At 42.9% G+C, this 19,157-nt stretch overlaps 2 protein-coding genes across 2 annotated transcripts; both read right to left on the minus strand.

Annotated features, from left to right (window-relative positions):
- Nucleotides 1–536: 536 nt before the first annotated feature.
- LOC111992499 (uncharacterized) lies at nucleotides 537–1,770 on the minus strand. Its single transcript, XM_024024359.2, has one exon. The coding sequence runs from the start codon at nucleotides 1,575–1,577 to the stop codon at nucleotides 672–674; it is 906 nt and encodes a 301-aa protein (XP_023880127.1). The 5' UTR covers nucleotides 1,578–1,770; the 3' UTR covers nucleotides 537–671.
- A 15,240-nt stretch (nucleotides 1,771–17,010) lies between these two features.
- Nucleotides 17,011–18,387, minus strand: LOC112035465 (uncharacterized). The gene is made up of 2 exons (XM_065766716.1): nucleotides 18,292–18,387; nucleotides 17,011–17,946 (listed from the first exon to the last, which is right to left on the minus strand). Exons 1-2 carry the CDS (start codon nucleotides 18,385–18,387, stop codon nucleotides 17,011–17,013), a joined length of 1,032 nt encoding a protein of 343 aa, XP_065622788.1.
- Between the last annotated feature and the right edge of the window lie 770 nt (nucleotides 18,388–19,157).

The raw sequence follows: 19,157 nt of genomic DNA on the forward strand, positions 1-19,157 counted from the left end.
TTAAAAAAAAAAAATAAATAAATAAAATAAGAAAGAAAGAAATGAATTGAGATTACTACGTACTGTTAATTTACTATTAATTAAGGCACACGTGATTCAGGTCTCAAATTTCTTTAGTTTCTTTCCTATGAAGAATCGGAGGAAGACGGTTCTAGGTTGTACTTGGTAATTCATTAAAAAAAAAAAGAAAAAAAAAAAAGGTTGTACTTGGTTATTGTCTAATTGTAGTTCAAAACTTCAAATGGACCTCAATTTGTTATATATTGTCAACAAGTTTTTGCAATATTCTCACCGTCAGAATTAGAAAAATCTCAAAAACGAAAACTTAGGTCAGCTCTCTGATTTTATTTGAAAATTTGGAAATTACCTAAATTGAGTCATACTACACAAAATCAACTCGTTTTAGCAAAGACTTGTTCGTATAGTGATTTTACTTGCCCGCTTTTGCAACTTTAATTTCAAGGTAGCAACCAAGAAGCAAGATCCACAAAACTACGCCATCAAAATACAAAGAATTTTTTTTGTAAAAAAATAAATAAATAAACGAAGATAATTATAAATTATTTACAAATGGACATTCCAATCAAATATTCCACAAATTTTTGTCCAAATCTATATATACCATTACAGCTAGACGCGTGAATGAATACAACTCGTAATTAATTTAATTATTACAACTCGTCTGGAGCAATAAAGGCATCGGCGTCCCACCACGTGTCCACATCAGACACCGTTAAATCCACTAACGGCGATGTGACGTTCCTAATGTCCCCAACAACCTCGCTGTCGTCATCTCTGACGTGCACTTTTCCGACACCGCCGTATCCAACGGCCACGATCTTTTTCCCAAGCTGTGGCCCCCACTCGGCGAGTATCTCCGGTATCCGACACCGGACACGCGTGTCCCACACCTTCAGCGACACGTTTCCAGACACGCCCTTTTCCGCCGCTGTCACAACAGACCCCGAATTTAACGGCGACACGGCCATCACACCCGATTTCCCGCCTAACAGAGTCGTTACCCTTTGTTCTCTGTTCATATCGTAAACGGAAATGAGGTCGCCGTCAACTTCGCCGTCAAAGTCTAACCCCAAACCCAAATGGTCCCACAGCTTCACAACGCTACCACTAGCCAAGTCTGTCCACGAGAACCGTTGCCATAGCTTCGAATTACGACTTTGCCCTTGACTTCTTCCGAAGTATCCACGACCCGACCCGGCGACCCGGAAATCTTCATCCATGGGTTCTTCTTCTTCTTCTTCTTCTTCTTCTATAGAAGACGACACAGAAGAAGTGTCGTCGTCGTCGTCGTCGTCACTACTGTAAATATCGTCGTCGTCGACGAGTTTTAAGAGAGGTTCAGAAGCTGCAGAACTTGCTCTTTGGAATTTCACGATTAAAATCCTGACCCTGTTCACTATTGTGCTAAACGAGGCGACTAGAGCAAGAACCAGAGCACCCCATTTCCAAAATCGAATGACTTCGAAGCCAGAAACCGAAAAAACCCGAGAAAACATTGATGGGTTTTGCAATGAGAGCTCCAAATCGCTTATCCTGTTGATCACTGGGATCTCCATGCTATGATATTTACTATGTATCGTTTATCAAAGTTTCTGAATTATCAGCTCAGCTCAGCTTAGCTTTGTATTCGAGAAATTAAAGAAAAAAAAAATCACAGATTTTAATACACAGAGAGAAAGAGAGAGAGAGATATGAGTTTTTATGTGAATGGGAGTTGGTGAAGAAAAGAGGAGGTTTTGGAAGGTGAGGTTGTGTAAGGTTTTTATAAGGATGTTGAGGTAATTAAAATAGTAAAGAATTTTTAAAAGATGCTGATGTGGAGGATAATTATTGGTTAATTGGAATAGAATATTGGGAGACACGTCAGAAAAAGGTTAGCGGGCTTTTTGGAAAAATAGGAAAAGGGATTGGGACGGCTGAGTCAGGATGAGACCCTCCCAATTGTGTAGAACGAGGGACAAAGGGGTCTAATCCTTAATTGTAACATGCTATATGTGATCGGTGAGGTGAGTCATGACCTATATACATAGGTACATACATCTGAAGGCTGTTGACACGTGCTGAAAACAGACATTGCTTGCGCCTATTATTCTTTTTCTTTCCTCTTTTTGGACTTGCTTAAGCATTTCTAGTAAATTTATTAAATTTTTTATTATTTAGAAAATAAATAGTGATTTTTAATTTTTATTTATTCACTTTTTAAAATATATTTTTCAACAAATTATCTATCTTATTCTTTATCTTATTTAAATATTATTTCTTCATTCATTATTTATTCCTTTTTTAACAATTACACATTGATGAGTGTGAACTCGTCAGTACTTGTTCGACGGACGGAGACGATCTTCTAGCCCTTGGAGATGAACACCGGTGTGGTGCCTGCCACAACGCCTCCAATGCCAAAGTTAGTAAAAGAATGTTTGAACAATGCAGTTGGAAAGAACTAAGAAAATGTCTCAGTGAGTTTTCTGTGTGTATGTACCTGTTCTTCAGCAATGTGGGAGGCTTATATACCCTCTCCTGGCTTCTAGCCGTTGGGTAGTTATGGAGGTTTTTAATGCTCCTTTTCGTAACGCCTGAGGCCCTTTAGTGTGCCATTATTACCTTTCAACGGACTGTACAGTTGTCTCCGGAACCGTTTTGCCTGCATTGAATGGTCCGAATATGTTCGTCAGTAAAGCGTATGATCGACTCACCTAGCCTGAGTATGGAATCGTCCGTGTTGATTTTTTTTTTTTTTTTTTATCACCCATGCATCCCACAGATCAGTATACCTCTCACTCCAAATTGCCTCAATTGTTTCACTACATCCCTTGTCAGTCATCCACATTTGCTCCAAGTGGAAATGTTTTTGGTAGCTACAATCCATACCATCTGGAGCAATCCATAGGGGCTTATGGTCAGATGTTGTTACATCGAGGTGGTGCACACTCATACCTGAAAACATCAAGAACCAACCATTAGTGGCCATAGATCAGCCTAGTCTCTCCCACACTATGAAATTGGCAAAGTGGTTGCATCAGGTAAAAGGAAAGCCCATAAACCCTAAGTCCATGAAACCACATTCATTCAATACATCTAGGAAAGACTACATTTGGTTGTGTGGTCTCCATCTTCCTCCTTGCTTTTTAGACTAACGTGTGATCTCATTGAAGTCGCTGGCACATAACCATGGAGATGTCCCACGGTTTTTTAGGCTGCGTAGCTTTGCCCAAGATTCATGTCTCTTGTGTGTATCTAATTCCCCATAGAAGCCTGTAAACCTCCATTCATTCTCTTTGTTCTTGTTGATCATTGTATCAATATGGTTTTGTGAGAAAGCTTCAATATCCAAGTCAAAATCTTCCTTCCAAAAAATCGCCAATCCACCTCCTTTATTTTTCCTTGGAACTTCAAACAAATTCTTGAATTGAATTCTTCTTTTTACCCGTTCTAGCCTAGTTTTATTTGTCCATGTCTCGACTATAAACATGACAGAGGAATCTTTTACCCACACTAAATTTGTAAGTTGATTTTTTGTACGTAGGTTCCTAAGCCCACAATAGTTCTAAACTAACAAACTCATAGCTTCTGGCAGGGCTGGAAACTAGCCTTTGCCAATATCTGTATGTTTTCTTTATCAACCTGAGAAACCACATATCGTTTGTTTGGTAACGTAGTTTGTTGTTGAGCATCAGGGATTGCCCCTTTTTTTTCCACCCGAGACAACCTGTTTTGGAGTATGTTCCACGTCAGCCCTAAGGATATATTCCAGGTAGGTTTGGGGTTTGTGTTTAATGGAGTTATGTACGAGTTAGGAGTAACTGAGGGAACTATAGGAGGTGATAGGATCGAGTTAGGAAGTTGAGGGGAGTTAGGGGACTGAGTGCAACCAGGGATATGCGTATCGGGTACAGGGGTAGACTGTTTACCTGATAAAAGCATGTTAGCTTCCTTTCTTCCCATGGGCAATTCAAATTTCCTTGGATCCCGATCAATTTCCTTAATATGTTTCTCAAATTGATCCTCGGGAGTAATGGTTTGCACCAAATCCAAGTTCGATTGAGGTAAGTCAACCTTGTGGTTATCCATAAGGAAAGTATCTTTAGAATTTGAAATTAAGTTTCCATGTTTTACGCTTTTCATATTAGTTCTTGGGTCCCCCACCTTCTAGTTGGTTCCTTGTTTACATGCCGAGTAATATATATTAGTCGATTTTACTCCAATATATATTGATGAGTGTGAACTCGTCAGTACTTGTTCGACGGACGGAGATGATCTTCCAGCCCTTGGAGATGAACACCGGTGTGGTGCCTGCCACAATGCCTCCGATGCCAAAGTTAGTAAAAGAATGTTCGAACAGTGCAGTTGGAAAGAACTAAGAAAATGTCTCAGTGAGTTTTCTGTGTGTATGTACCTGTTCTTCAGCAATGTGGGAGGCTTATATACCCTCTCCTGGCTTCTAGCCATTGGGTAGTTATGGAGGTTCTTAATGCTCCTTTTCGTAATGCCTGAGGCCCTTTAGTGTGCCATTATTACCTTTCAACGGACTGTACAGTTGTCTCTGGAACCCTTTTGCCTGCATTGAATGGTCCGGATATGTTCATCAGTAAAGCGTATGATCGACTCACCTAGCCTGAGTATGGAATCGTCCGTGTTGATGGAATCGTCAGTGCGTCCATGAACTTCGGCAGTCCCGTCAGTTGCCCCCCGATTCTGTGTTCGTCATTGAAATGACGATCATAGAATGCGAAGAGTCTGGGTGTCGTTTGGGATTTCGATCCGCAGTAAATGCAAAGTGGCGGTGCTTCGCAAATCATGGCACACGTGGCACGTGCTGGTAGGTGCAGTTAATGCTCTGATTTGGTGGGACTATTGGGCTTCCCGCTGGTTTTTCAGTTTTCCAAGGCCTCAGTCTAAAATCTTCCTTTGCTCACATTCTCTCTTTTTTCAAAAAGTTTTCTAATCATTTGCTTTGAGCTTCTTCTCCGGCGAACTCTTTCTGCCCTCTTTCTGCGAACTAGCAACCGGTGTGGTGGTTCCTCCTCTTTTGGTGGTGCTTCTTCTTCTAATTGCTTCCTTAAGGTATGTTTATTTTCCAGTGTTTTGCTTCCCTGTTTTGTTACTGCCTTGGCTCTGATTCTATTCTTCTTCTTTTTGTTTTGTTGTTGTTTTTATTTTTTATTTTTTATGGGGGTTTAGTTCGCTGTTGTGTTTTCTGGGTTTTTCATGCTTAGTAGCTCAGAGGTTAGGGTAGCTTTTCCCTCAATTTCGTTTCTTTTTGCTCGGCTAGGTGGATTTTTGGGGGTTCCCTCGGACATTGAGGATTTTGTTTTTGAGGGTAACTGCTTAAGTGTTGCTTTGGCTGATCTGGTGCCTCTGCTTCGTCAGTCTTTGGATTGGTTTAGGGACGAGGTTGGGGTGTGAGTAGATATGTCGGAGGTTAGGTCGAGTGAGCTTGAGACTGGATTGTCGTCCAACGGCGGCCCGGTGGACGAAGATACAGCTGTTTCGGGCTCTCGAGAGGTTAGGGCTTTTTATGCCCAGGGTGAGGAGTGTGGGTTAGATGCTGACACGCTGGCAAGACTTAGGGATAGATTTCAGTTTCCTGATAGGGTTAGGGTTCGTCTGCCCAGTGTGGAAGATCGGGCGTGTCACTTCTTCCCCGGTGAGGTTTGCTTATATGAGGCTGCCTTCATTTGTGGGTTGAGGTTCCCTGTCCATCCCTTCCTGATGGAGTTGTTGCATTATTTTGGTATCGCTCCAGGGCAGCTCATGCCCAACTCCTGGAGAATTCTAATCAGCTGTATGGGGATATGGCTGGCAGCTAACGACGGGGATATGATTAGGGTAGACGAACTAGTGTATTTGTACCGTTTGAAGGCGTCGAAGGAGTATGGGTATTATGAACTAGTGCCTTGGGAGAGAGGGACTAGGATCGTCAAGAAATTACCTTCGTCATTCAGGTATTGGAAATCCAGATTCTTCTATGTATCTGGGGACGATTTTGAGACGCCTTCGGGGGAGGTTTGGGGTGATCTCCCGGTGTTACGTCGTCGGTGGAAACCCGACTTTAGGTGCGTCAACATTTCTACTTCGTTTATTGAGTTTTGTCGCACTCCTGTTTATGGCTGCTGACATCGTCTTTCTTTCTTTTTTATAGTTAAGAGACGACCTAAGCTCAAGAGCAGGTACAGAGAGCGCGTGCAAAAGGCCATTAAGTACGCGCAGACGATCGAGAACTGGGACGACCTCGTCAATCCCAGAATCTTGCGTTCTTCTGTATCGGGCCTGAGCCTTCTACTTTTGTTCTGAAGAACCTAGACATTGAAGGCAAAAGAGTAAGTTATATCTTCGTCAGTACTGACTTTCCTGTCCTTATGCTTTCCTTCGTGGCTAACGTTTTTCTTTTGGCAGAGATGACGTCGAAATTCAACAAGGACATGTATGCCAAGATGAGGGCGAAGAAGAGCGAGCCCTTATCTAATATAGGCAAAAAGATGGTGCGTAGTAGGGAAGGGTCTCTCGGCCACTCCGCCGTCTTCCGTTACTCTCCTTCTATCCGGTACTGAAACGACGAGACTGCTTCTCCGTCTACTTCAGTGGAGAGCTTCCACGCCCGTTGCAAGAGGCCACGCCTGACGGGGAAGGAGAAGGAGAAGGAGGTAAAGGACGCTGGGCCTCGTCGGTCTGGAGCGACAAGAAGTTGGCGGTTGATCGGGCCCATATATAGTGACTGCCAACGACCTTAAGGTCTTCTCTGGAGTTCCCTTAATACGGTCGCTAGTGGCCACGTCCATAAGTTAGTCCAGGTGATGTGCTTTTCTCGAGCAACCCCTTTCAAATTTTTTTTTTTTTTTTTTTTAACTGAAGAGTTTGTGTTTTTTTTTTTTTTTTTTTAGGCACTGGGAGAGAGTTTGCACATTGCTTCTGAGTATCTTACTCAAGAAGAAAACACTATTTGAGCATAAGTACGAGATTTTGTTTTTTGTGTGTTGGTTATGGGGGAAAAAAATTATTTAAGCTTCAATTTGAGTCTGGATTATGCTTCTTCCTTTTGGTAAAGTACCAATTAGCTAGAAACCTCTTTTGCAATGTCTTGATAGAGATAATTCTATAATTAACTTACAATTATGTCCCCCAAAATTTTAAAGACAAAATAAAAAGCATAATTATTACGCCATATCTTTTAAAATTTCCATCATACAAACAACAAAGCGGTAAGAGTATAAGATATCACCACCATGCGGTGTTCACTTCACAAGTATAAATGATTGGGGTGTAGGGAGCAAGGGATAGGGTTCAAGTCTTCAAAGGGGAGTTTCACACACATATACAGTTAGATTAAGTTAGAGTAAAATTTCTATATTGTATAAAAAATAAAAAATAAAGTATAATATATCAAATACTATTTATTAAAATGACGTGGAATGAATTTTCCAACTTCTAAAGCGTTTTGATTTTTAGATAAGCATATCATGAGGCATTCTTCTGATCTTCTCAACCAAGTCTGAATAAATGAGTGCTATTAATTTCAGAATTTTATTTTATTTTATATACAAGATAGAAATTCTACTCTAACTTAATATAAGTGTATATGTGTGTAAAGCTTCCTCCTAGAAACTTGAACCCCAGCTCTTGCCCCCCCACACCTTACAAGCACTTATACTTGTAAAGTGACTATCGCACCAAGGGTGTTTGCTGATATTAATCTCTGAAGTTTTAAAAGTGAGCGCTATTGGTCTAGCTATTAATTTTCATTAGTGTCAATACTTACATGGCTAACGGATTAATGACATGGCATTTCTTTAAAGTGATGTGTCAATTTGTTTATTAAAATTTTTTCACCTATATTGGTCTAATGGGGAAACCATTTTTATTTGGGTTTTGCCCCAAATAAAACCCGCAACTTCATCCCTGCTTCGTATTCGATGTTAAATTAGAGGGAGGAACAGAGAGAGAGAGTCTCAAGTCTCAACTGACATACGGCTACCACAGTTTTAATGTTAAATAACTTATTGTAGAACAAAACCATCAACATGACAAGGTTAGGAATGGTGCTCTGTCAGGTTTAGCCGAAATACCAGAAATTAATTTTCTTTCAAGCAAATTTCCTTTAGGGTCTGTTTGGTTGGGAGGATGGAAAAGTGGGAAGATAGAAGAGATTTTATTTCCCTCATTTGTTTTTAATTGGAGGGTGGAAAGTAAAGGGATAGAAAATAGAGTTTGTATAAATTTACTCTCATGTCTTTACTACATATCCTTTTTTATATAAACATTTTATAAAGGAAAATAAAAAGGAAAAAAAATGGTTCAACGTAAAATGGTTCAAAGTAAGGATCAAAATTTTTTTTTTTTTAAAAGTTTAAATTTGAGTTTCAAATAACCTAGAAATATATATTTTAAAAAAGGTTCAACGAGACCAAAGAACTCAAAAAAAGATTTTTTTTTTCTTTTTAAAAAAAAAAAAAGGGAATGTTCAACGTCAACCAAAGAACCCATAAAAGGAAAAAGAAAAAAAAATGTAGCAAAGAAAAGAATAACAAAAGAAAAAAGAAAAAGAAAAAGAAAGTGATAAGTCATTTTAATCAAACCACCACCCCTCCCCATTCTCTCTCCATTTTTTTGGGGGGGGGGGGTGGTAAAAATGGTGGGCCCAACCATTCTCTCTAACCCAAAATCACTCTAATCAAACACCCCTTCCACCTAAAATCTCTCCTATTTTCTTTCCTTAATTTTCCAACCTCCCTATTTTCACTCCAACCAAACATAGCCTTAAGCTGAGGAATGTTTACTTTAATTATTTTGGTCCCATAACTTCGATAAAGGAACAATATAAGTAATTTTTCCATGGAAATTTGAATTTATTTGCCAAAGCCATGTGCAATAGATTTGTCACAGTTGTTTGGTATTAAAGGACATGTTTCTATTTTTCCTACAAAAGTCCCTTCCCACTTTCATTCTTTTTCTTGTTGGCTGATGTAGGACATAGGGCTTATTTGGATTGAGAGAGGGAGGGAGGGGGAGTGGATTTAGGTGTTTTTAATTTTTTTTAGTCAAATTAGGGTTTTGTACATTTTTATAACAGGCTTAGGTTTTCTAACCACACTAGGTTTTCTTTTTTACTATTTAAATGCATTATAGCCTCCAAAGGCAATATGGTTTTCTTTTCACACCCCCCCCCCCCCCCCCAAAAAAAAAAAACCCAATTAATCATGCTCACGCTTATACTCATACTGAGCACAACGAAAGGTAAACACATTATACACCAACACAATCATATGAGATCAACTCATGAACAAAACAAACCCGAGGAAGTAAAAGTAAAAATAAAAATGGGAACAGAATAATCCATAACTATATAATATGAAGTGTGGATTCGTCAGTCAATGAATGCGGACAGTGACGATCCTGAGCCTCCTGCAAAGGTGTTTTCTCAAGGAGGGTCACCGGTATGGTGCCTGCCACAACATCTCCGATGCTAAAGTTAGTCTCAAGAATTACACAAGAATACACAATCAAATAGTATTAATCTCAAAATGTTCATACCTCCTTCTCTGTGAGAGTGTGAGGGACTTATATGTGTTGTTGCAGGCTATTAGCCGTTGGGTAATTAGGGTGGCTTTAATTCCTTCTGGGTAATGTTTTCTGGCCTCATCATGTGGCTTCAGTTTTGGCTCAACGGTCTGTCCGACTGATTTTGTAACCGTCCTTGTCATTTACTGATAGTATTGAATGAAACGTTATCCTCGTCAGTAAAGCGTCTTATCGTCGTTGAAGACTTTCCTCGTCGGTCCAGCTCACCTCTTCCAAGATCTACTTCGTCAGTCCGATCAGTTGCCCCCGAATTCCGCGGTCGTCATGACATGTCGTGTTGACCACGGAAGGTGAAAGGTTTCTGGGCAGTAGGCGGTTGGGTTTTTGAGTTGCATTTAATGCGCTGCGGCGGTTCTTTTTGGGTTGTGGCCCACATGGCATCTTTTGATTGGGGGAGTTAATGCTTCACATGATGAGTCTCTTTGATTTTCTCGCTGGTTTTTTTAGCTTCCCAATTTTTGGTTTTAAACTTCCCCTATTCTCATCATTTTCTCTTTACCTATTCGAAAAAGCTTCTCCATTGTTGCTCTGGTTTTCCTCTTCTCTGCCTTTCTTCCCAGCGGTTTTCTTTGTGCAGCGCCACGGTTTTCTTCTCCGAGGTACGTTTTCCTTTTTAGCTTTCTATTTATCTTGTTTATTTCTATCGTTGTAGTTTTCTGATCTTTTATTTCTTCTTTCCTTGCTGCTTCTTCTTTGCTTGTTTTTCTTTTTGGCTTTGGGGTACCTTAGGCCTTTTATTTTCTGCGTTTTCTAGCTTTCCATGTTAAGTAGCTCTGAGGTTAGGTCAGCTTGTCCTTCGATTTCATTCCTTTTTGCTCGATTAGGGGGGGCCTTAGGAAATTTTCCCTACCTTGAAAACTTCATTTACGAGGGCAATAGTTTGGCCGTTGTGTTGGCAGATTTACTACCTCTTCTGCGTCAATCCGTCGAGTGGTTTGAAAATTTAATGAAGGAAAGGACGATGTCAGAGGTCAGGTCTAGCGAACTCGAGACTGGGTTATCGTCTAGTGGTAACCTAGCAGAGGAAGATACAGCCCATTCTGCCCCTCGAGAGGTTAGGGCTTTTTATGCCCTAGAAGAGGAGTGTGGGTTGGACGCGGAAACCCTAGGTAGATTTAGGGACAGATTCCAATTCCCAGATAGGGTTAGGGTTCGTCTACCTGGTGAGAGGGATCGGGTCTGTCACTTCTTTCCCGGCGAGGTATGTTTCTATGAATCTGCCTTCGTCTGTGGACTGAGGTTCCCGTTCCATCCCTTCGTCATGGAGCTTTTGGACCGCTTTGGTATTACTCCCGGGCAGCTCATGCCCAATTCGTGGAGGATCTTAGTGAGTTGTATGGGGATTTGGCTGGCAGCCAATGACGGGGACATGCTCAAGGTGGACGAGCTTGTCTATCTTTACCGTCTAAAGGCGTCAAAGGAACATGGGTATTATGAATTGGTGCCCTGGGAAAGAAGGACTAGGATTGTCAAGGGTTTGCCGTCCTCTTTCAGGTACTGGAAATCCAGGTTCTTCTTTGTGTCTGGGGACGATTTTGAAACACCCTCGGGCGAGTTGTGGGGTGATCTCCCGAGGTTACGTCGGCGGTGGGAAACCCCGACTTTAGGTGCGTCAATATTTCCTCTTTGCTTCTTGAATTCTATTGTGTTTACTATTATGGCTGCTAAACCCACTTTTTTTTTTTTTTTTTAGTGAAGAGAAAAGCTTAAGAGCAGGTACAGGGAACGAGTGAAGAAGGCTATTGAATATTCGCAGTCCATTGAGAGCTGGGACGACCTCGTAGACCCCAGAACTCTCGCATTCTACTGTCTTGGTCCTGAGCCATCTGCTTTCGTCTTAAAAAATATTGAAATAGAAGGAAAAAAGAGTAAGTACCAGAATCGTCAGTGTTGGCCCTTTTTCTTCCTTTATTTCTTGTGTTTTCTTCGGGACTAATTTTCTTCTTCTGGCAGAAATGACATCTAAGTTTAACAAGGAGATGTACGCGAAGATAAGGGTGAAGAAGGACGAGCCCTTATCTAATATAGGGAAAAAGACGGTCCGTGTGGTGGGGAGGACTCCTTTGGCTACCCCTCCTGTCTCCGTTACCCCTCCTGTCTCTGGCGCTGAGACGATGAGGACTGCTTCTCCATCTACTTCGGTGGAGGAGCTTCCTACGCCTGTCAATAAAAGGCCACGTCTGATGGAGAAAGAGAAGGAGAAAGAGGATGCCTCTCGCTCCACGATCTGGGGGGATGAAAGGCTGGCCGTTGAGAGGGCCCATAGCGTAGTGACGGCGGACAATCTGAAGGCTTTTTCTGGGGTCCCCTTCAACACAGTGGCTGGTGGCCACGTTCATAAGCTTGTCCAGGTCAAGTGCTTTTCATTCCCTTTATATATATATATATATATATAGAAAACTGAGACCTCTTTTCAGGTTCTAGGAGAAAGCTTACACATCGCCTCTGAGTATCTCACTCAAGAGGCTAAGCTGGCATCCCTTTCGTCAAAGGTGCTAGCTCTGAAGAGTGAGAACTCAAAGTTGAAGAAGAACCTGATTGAATCTATGGATGAGGCCACCACACTGAAGGAGAAGGTCAAGGTTTTGGGCGGCGACCTCAGAGTTGAGCGCCAATTGAACCTGGAGAAGGACGAGCAGCTTCAGAGCTCCAAGGAATCATTAAAGACCATCGCGGCTAGATCCGTTGAGGCCTTTCAAACCACTGACGAGTACAATACAGTGGTCTTTAGCTGGTATTTTAAAGGCTTCGAACTTCTTCGAAGGTACATGGTCAAGCACCCGACTGGCGTTGACATTGGAGGCTTGGACCTGGAAGAAGTGGATAAAGAGATGGCTGCTGACGAAGCTGCTCTGTCCATGGTCCCCGTTGATGATGCTCCAGGAAATGCCCCAACTGATGATGATGTGGCCACTGATGCCCCTCCGTCTACCGAAGCCTGAACCTGTTACTAAGCTTTTTTTTTTTGTTTTTGTTGATCATTGCCCATTGCGGCCTCTGTTTTTTTTTTGTAAATCTTATTTGGAAACTTATCTCTTTTTTGGGGGAACAATATTTAAGCCCAGTGTTTATGGGCCTGTAAAGAAACAATGGTATTTTTAACTTACTTTTTGCATCTTACCTATGTTCACAAGTTTATATGCTCTTGATTGTACATGTGATGTGTTTGGTGAAACATTTTTCTTTTTCATGGGACATACCCTCTTTGGAGCTGTGAGCGTCAGTAGTTTACATCCGTCAAGGCGGAATCTTACCACTTAGCCATTTTTTTTTCATCACCTTTAATGATATTATCTTCATCAGTAACTTACATCCGTCTACGCGGAGTCTTGTTACTTAGCCACTTTTTTCGGCTTTTTATGACTTATGCCCTCTTAAGGGTTTTATTGTCGTCAGTAGTTTACATCCGTCAATGCGGAATCTTACTACTTAGCCATTTTTTGGCTTTTTATGACTTACACCCTCTTAAGGGTTTTATTGTCATCAGTAGTTTACATCCGTCAATGCAGAATCTTACTACTTAGCCATTTTTTGGCTTTTTATTAGATTTTTTGAGTGAACCTGCTTGAACACAAATATTGGCTGAATAATCCATTCATTGATAGTTATTGACGAATACGCCTTTCAATTACATCTACTGATAGTATTTCTTCAAATGTTCAACGTTCCATGGCCTTGGGAGCTTTTGTCCGTCTAAGGTCTCCAGATGGTAGCTGCATTGTCTGGAGTAGTGGATGACTTTGTATGGTCCTTCCCAAGTAGGGCCGAGCTTTCCTTGAGTTGGGTCTTTGGTTGCTTGGGTTACTTTGCGTAGGACGAGGTCTCCTATGTTGAGTCGCCTGAGTTTCACCCTTTTCTTGTAGTATTCCGTCATCTTCTTCTGGTATTCCGTCATTCTGCTGAGGGCTTTGTCTCGTACTTCGTCAAGGCAGTCTAGATCAACTCGCAATAAATCATCATTCTCTTCTTTGTTGAACACTTCCCGTCGGGTACTGGTCACTCTAACTTCGACAGGGATCACTGCCTCAGTACCGTAGGTGAATCGGAAGGGGGTTTCTCCTGTTGGGGTTCTGGTCGTGGTTCTGTAGGCCCACAGGACGTTGGGTAGTTCTTCTGGCCAGGCACCTTTCGCATCGTCCAGCTTTGTCTTTATGATTTTCAGCAACGTGTGGTTCGTTACTTCCGTCTGTCCATTTGCTTGTGGGTGGCCTGGTGATGAAAATTGGTTCTTGATTCCTAGACCTGAGCAGAAGTCTCTGAAACCTTGGCAATCAAACTGTCGTCCGTTGTCTGATATGATCGTCCTTGGGATCCCGAATCTGCAGATTATATTCTTCCAGATGAAACCCTGGATCCTGGCCTCGGTGATGGTCGCCAATGCTTCTGCTTTAACCCATTTAGTAAAATAATCAATAGCGACTAGCAAGAATTTTACCTGACCTTTACCTTGAGGCAGGGGGCCAACGATGTCGATTCCCCATTGTGCGAACGACCATGGAGATGTTATCGTTGTCAGCTTTTCTGATGGCAAGTGTTGAACATTCCCGAACCTTTGACACTTGTCACATTTCTTGACGAACCTTGACGCGTCATCTTGCATGGTTGGCTAGAAGTACCCTGTTCGCATAATCTTTCTCACCAAGGATCTCGGTCCTGCATAGTCCACGCAAATTCCTTCATGCACTTCTCTCAGGATGTATTCCGCCTCTCCTTCGTCAACGCACCTCAGGTAAGGCATGGAGAAACCCCTCTTGTATAAGGTGTCATTGAGAATCGTGAATCTGGCGGCTCTCTTCTTGATCTTCCTGGCTTCACCTGTGTCCTGGGGTAAGCGTCCATCCTGGAGGAAGGACATGATGGGCGTCATCCAGCTACTTTCGCTCTGGACTGCAAATGTAAAAATTTCTTCTATGCTGGGGTTTTTCTGTGTCTCCATCATCAGGCCTGTCTTTGACTCCGCTTCATCCGACGAGGCTATCTTTGAAACTTCGTCTGCGGCCCCGTTCTGGCTTCTTGGAATTTGGATGAACTCTACTTTTTCAAATTCTTTTGTCAAGTGCTTCGTCAACTTGAGGTATTTCTGCATTCTTTCTTCTCTTGCTTCGTATTCCCCTTTGATTTGCCCAATTACTAACTTGGAGTCGTTCTGGATCAGCATGTTCCTGGCCCCAAGCTCTTTCCCGAGCCTTAGGCCTGTCAGAATTCCTTCGTATTCAGCCTCGTTATTGGTGGCAGGGAATTTTAGTTGAACTCCATACCTCAATACTCCTCCGTCAGGGGTGGTTATGACTACCCCTACTCCCCCTCTCGCTTGAGCTGACGAGCCATCAATTTGCATTATCCACACTTTGTTTTCGCTAGTATGGTCGGGCTCGTCTGGATAGGTAAACTCGGCGATGAAGTCTGCCAACGCTTGTGCTTTAATGGCCGTCCTAGGATGGTACTCCACGTCAAATTGGTTGAGTTCAATCGCCCATTGGACCATCCTCCCAGCTGCTTCGGGTTTGCTCATAGACTTTTTGATGGGTTGGTCCGTCATCACTAAGATTGGATTTGCCTGGAAGTATTGTCTGAGCTTGCACGAGGCCACAATCAAAGCGAATGTGATTTTCTCGATCTTTGGGTACCTGGACTCAGCCCCCTGAAAGGCTTAGCTAACGTAGTAAACTGGGAGTTGTTTCCTATCTTCTTTTCGGATTAAGGCTGCACTGACTGCTGTAGATGATACTGCTAAGTACAAATACAAGTTTTCACCTTCCTTGGACGGGCTCAGGAGTTGCGGGTTGCTGAGGTAACATTTGAGCTCTTGGAATGCCGCCTCGCATTCGTCAGTCCATTCAAAAGCTTGCTTCAGGTTTTAAAGAAAGGCAGGCATTTGTCCGTCGCTCTAGAAACGAATCTGTTGAGTGCGGCGATCCGGCCCGTGAGCTTCTGGACCTCCTTGACGGTCTTAGGTGATGCCATGTTGATTATTACTTGTACCTTCTCAGGATTTGCTTCTATTCCTCTTTGCGATACCATGAATCCTAGGAACTTTTCGGAGGCAACACCAAAAGCGCATTTACCAGGGTTCAGCTTCATCTGGTATTGTTTGAGGGTTTCAAACGTCTCCTTCAGGTCGTCCAGATGTGCAAGTTCTTCTTTGCTCTTGACGAGCATATCGTCAACGTACACCTCCATGTTCCTGCCTATCTGCTTGACGAACATTTTATTTACCAATCTCTGGTAAGTTGCTCCAGCATTCTTCAGTCCAAACGGCATTACCTTATAACAGTAGAGCCCTTGACTGGTAATGAAGGCCGTTTTCTCCTAGTCCTCGTCAGCCATTTTTATCTGGTTGTACCCCGAGAACGCGTCCATGAATGTCAACAGCTTGTGTCCAGCTGTAGAGTTTACGAGCTGGTCTATCCTTGGGAGAGGAAAGTTGTCCTTTAGGCAGGCCTTGTTCAGGTCCGTGAAGTCCACGCACATCCTCCATTTCCCATTGGCCTTCTTCACTAGGACGACGTTTGCAAGCCAGTCTGGATAATATACCTCTCTGATGAAGCCTGCCGCCAACAGTTTGCTCACTTCGTCAGTGACAGCTTGGTCTCTTTCTGGGGCAAAGGTTCTTCATCTCTGCTTGATGGGCTTCCTTCCTGGGTCCACATTCAACCTGTGTTGGATGATTTCGAGAGATATGCCTGGCATGTCATCATGGCTCCAGGTGAAGACGTCCAGGTTCTCCGGAAGAAACTGAATGATCTTCGTTCTCGTCTCAGGACTCAGGGTCGTCCCTATTCTGGTTGTTTTTGTTGCGTCCTCTTCGATCAGCTCCACTGTTTCCAGTGCCTCTGTTCTTTCTTCCTCTTTTTCTTCTATCGTCCACGTGTGGTTTTCCTTGGCTGCAAACACAGCCTGATAACACTCCCGAGCTAGGATTTGGTCTCCTCTAACTTCACCGACACCATTCTCTGTTGGGAATTTTACCTTCAAGTAGTAGGTGGATGTGGACGCCTTCCACTTGTTGAGCGCTGGTCTCCCAATAATGACGTTATATGACGAGGGACAATCTACTACCAAGAAGTCAATCTGACGAGTCAATTGCCTCGGGTACGTTCCTACTGTTACAGCCAACGTCACTATGCATTTGGGATATACTCTGTCGCCGCTGAAGCTGACGAGGGGGGAGTCAAACGGACGTAGTTTTCCTGGATCCAGTTTCAATTGCTGGAATGCAGGAAAGTAGATGATGTCGGTAGAACTGCCGTTGTCCACGAGGACCCTTTTTGTGTTGAACCCTTCTATAGTAAGCATTACGACCAAAGGATCATTATGAGGCTGTTTCACTCCTCTAGCGTCATTCTCGTTAAAGGTCATATCTTGATCAGTTCGTCTATACTTTGGTGGGGGCTCCATGTGGACGCTATTCACCTATCGTTGGTGTGCTTTCTTAAGTGATTTGAATGAACCCCCTGTGACAGGCCCCCCTGAGATCGTCTGTATTTCCCCGATCACATTTTGGGGGGGTTGGGACTGATGACTTCCGCTTTTTGACGAGGACTCATGCTGGCCTTTGTTCTCATCTCGGAATTTGCTGTATTCTCCCTTCTTTACAAACTTCTGCAACTTCCCTTTTCGTATCAATTCCTCTATTTGTTCTTTGAGATCCCTACAGTCTTCAGTGTAATGGCCATGATCTTTGTGGAATCGACAATACTTACTCCTGTCACGGATGCTAGGGGACGAATGTAATGGCCGTGGCCATTTGAGGTAGTGTTCATCTTGAATCTGCGTCAAAATTTTGTCAACAGGCATAACAAGAGGGGTGAATTTTACCGCTCGTGGACTTTTATCATCTTTCTGTCGGACTCCGTCATTATTACGTCGATCTGGACGGTCTCGCTTTTGTCCTCTACGGTCGTCTTCCCTTTTCCCTTTGTCTATCGTTCTACCCTCGTCCCTGATTGCAGCCAATGCATCCTCAGCGTTCATGTATTTCTGCGCTTTAAGGAGCATTTCAGCCATCTTCTTTGGGGGGTTCTTCGCGAGCGAACTGACGAGATCCCTAGACTTTAATCCTGCCTTGAAAGTTGTCAACTGTACCATATCGTCAGTCTCGTCCACCTCCAGTGTCTCCCTGGTAAAGCGTTTCACATATGACCTCAAGGTCTCCTTCTCTCCCTGCCTGATGGTGAGCAGGTGATCCGTGGTTCTCTTTGGTCGTTGTCCTCCAATAAAGTGGCGCAGGAAGGCGTTGCTCAGCTGCTCGAATGTGTCGATGGACGATCTTGGCAATTTCGTGAACCATTCCCGGGCAGCCCCCTTGAGTGTTGTTGGGAATGAACGACACAATATTTCATCTGGGGGCTGCTAAAGCCCCAGGGTCGTTTTGAAAGTATTCAGGTGATCCTGGGGGTCCTTCAGCCCATCAAAGGGCTCGAGCTGAGGTAGCCGGAATTTTGAAGGCACTGGACAGTCGAGGACTGCCGTTGTGAATGGCGAATCCGTAGCTCGAACCATCTGATCTACGCTCCGCTCTGTTTTCTCTTTGATGGCATTTCTTAGTTCGTCCATCTCCCTCCTCATCTCCCGAAGAATGTCTGAGTTTTGCTCAGCGGGAGTGTTTGGCCCTCGATGGTCACTTCTTCTGGAACTATCCCCTTCGCCTTCTTGATTTCCCTTCGAACGATTTTCCTCCTATTGAAGTCATACCCTCATTTCCTGGTTTTGCCTAGTCAGCTCTTCAACTGTGGCTGCAAGGACCTGAACTTGTTGAGCTAGGGCTGCGGAATCTGGATTGGACTCCATCCTAAAAGGAACAAGAGTAGGAAGCTACTATTTCGAGTTTGAACATAAAGAATGTCGTTCCCCACAGACGGCGCCAAACTGATGAAGTGTGGATTCGTCAGTCAATGAATGCGGACAGTGACGATCCTGAGCCTCCTGCAAAGGTGTTTTCTCAAGAAGGGTCACCGGTGTGGTGCCTGCCACAACGTCTCCGATGCTAAAGTTAGTCTCAAGAATTACACAAGAATACACAATCAAATAGTATTAATCTCAAAATGTTCATACCTCCTTCTCTGTGAGAGTGTGATGGACCTATATATGTTGTTGCAGGCTTTTAGCCGTTGGGTAATTAGGGTGGCTTTAATTCCTTCTAGGTAACGTTTTCTGGCCTCATCATGTGGCTTCAATTTTGGCTCAACGGTCTATCCGACTGGTTTTGTAACCGTCCTTGTCATTTACTGATAGTATTGAATGAAATGTTATCCTCGTCAGTAAAGCGTCTTATCGTCGTTGAAGACTTTCCTCGTTGGTCCAGCTCACCTTTTCCAAGATCTACTTCGTCAGTCCCATCATATATATATATATATATATATTTATAAAGGAAGAAAATAATCCACACAAAATAATCAGTTACCTTGCCCATCAAATTCATACAAATATATGATACATCCATGAAAACAAGCAAAGAAAGAAAAAAAAAATCAATTAGAGACAAAATCAAAATTGAAGTCTAGAAAGACACAATACATAGAAAAACACACACAAATATGAGTTACCCTTGTTGATTAGTG

Source organism: Quercus suber, unplaced genomic scaffold (genome assembly GCF_002906115.3).
Source record: "Quercus suber isolate HL8 unplaced genomic scaffold, Cork oak 2.0 scaffold_734, whole genome shotgun sequence".
NCBI classification, from domain to species: domain Eukaryota; kingdom Viridiplantae; phylum Streptophyta; class Magnoliopsida; order Fagales; family Fagaceae; genus Quercus; species Quercus suber.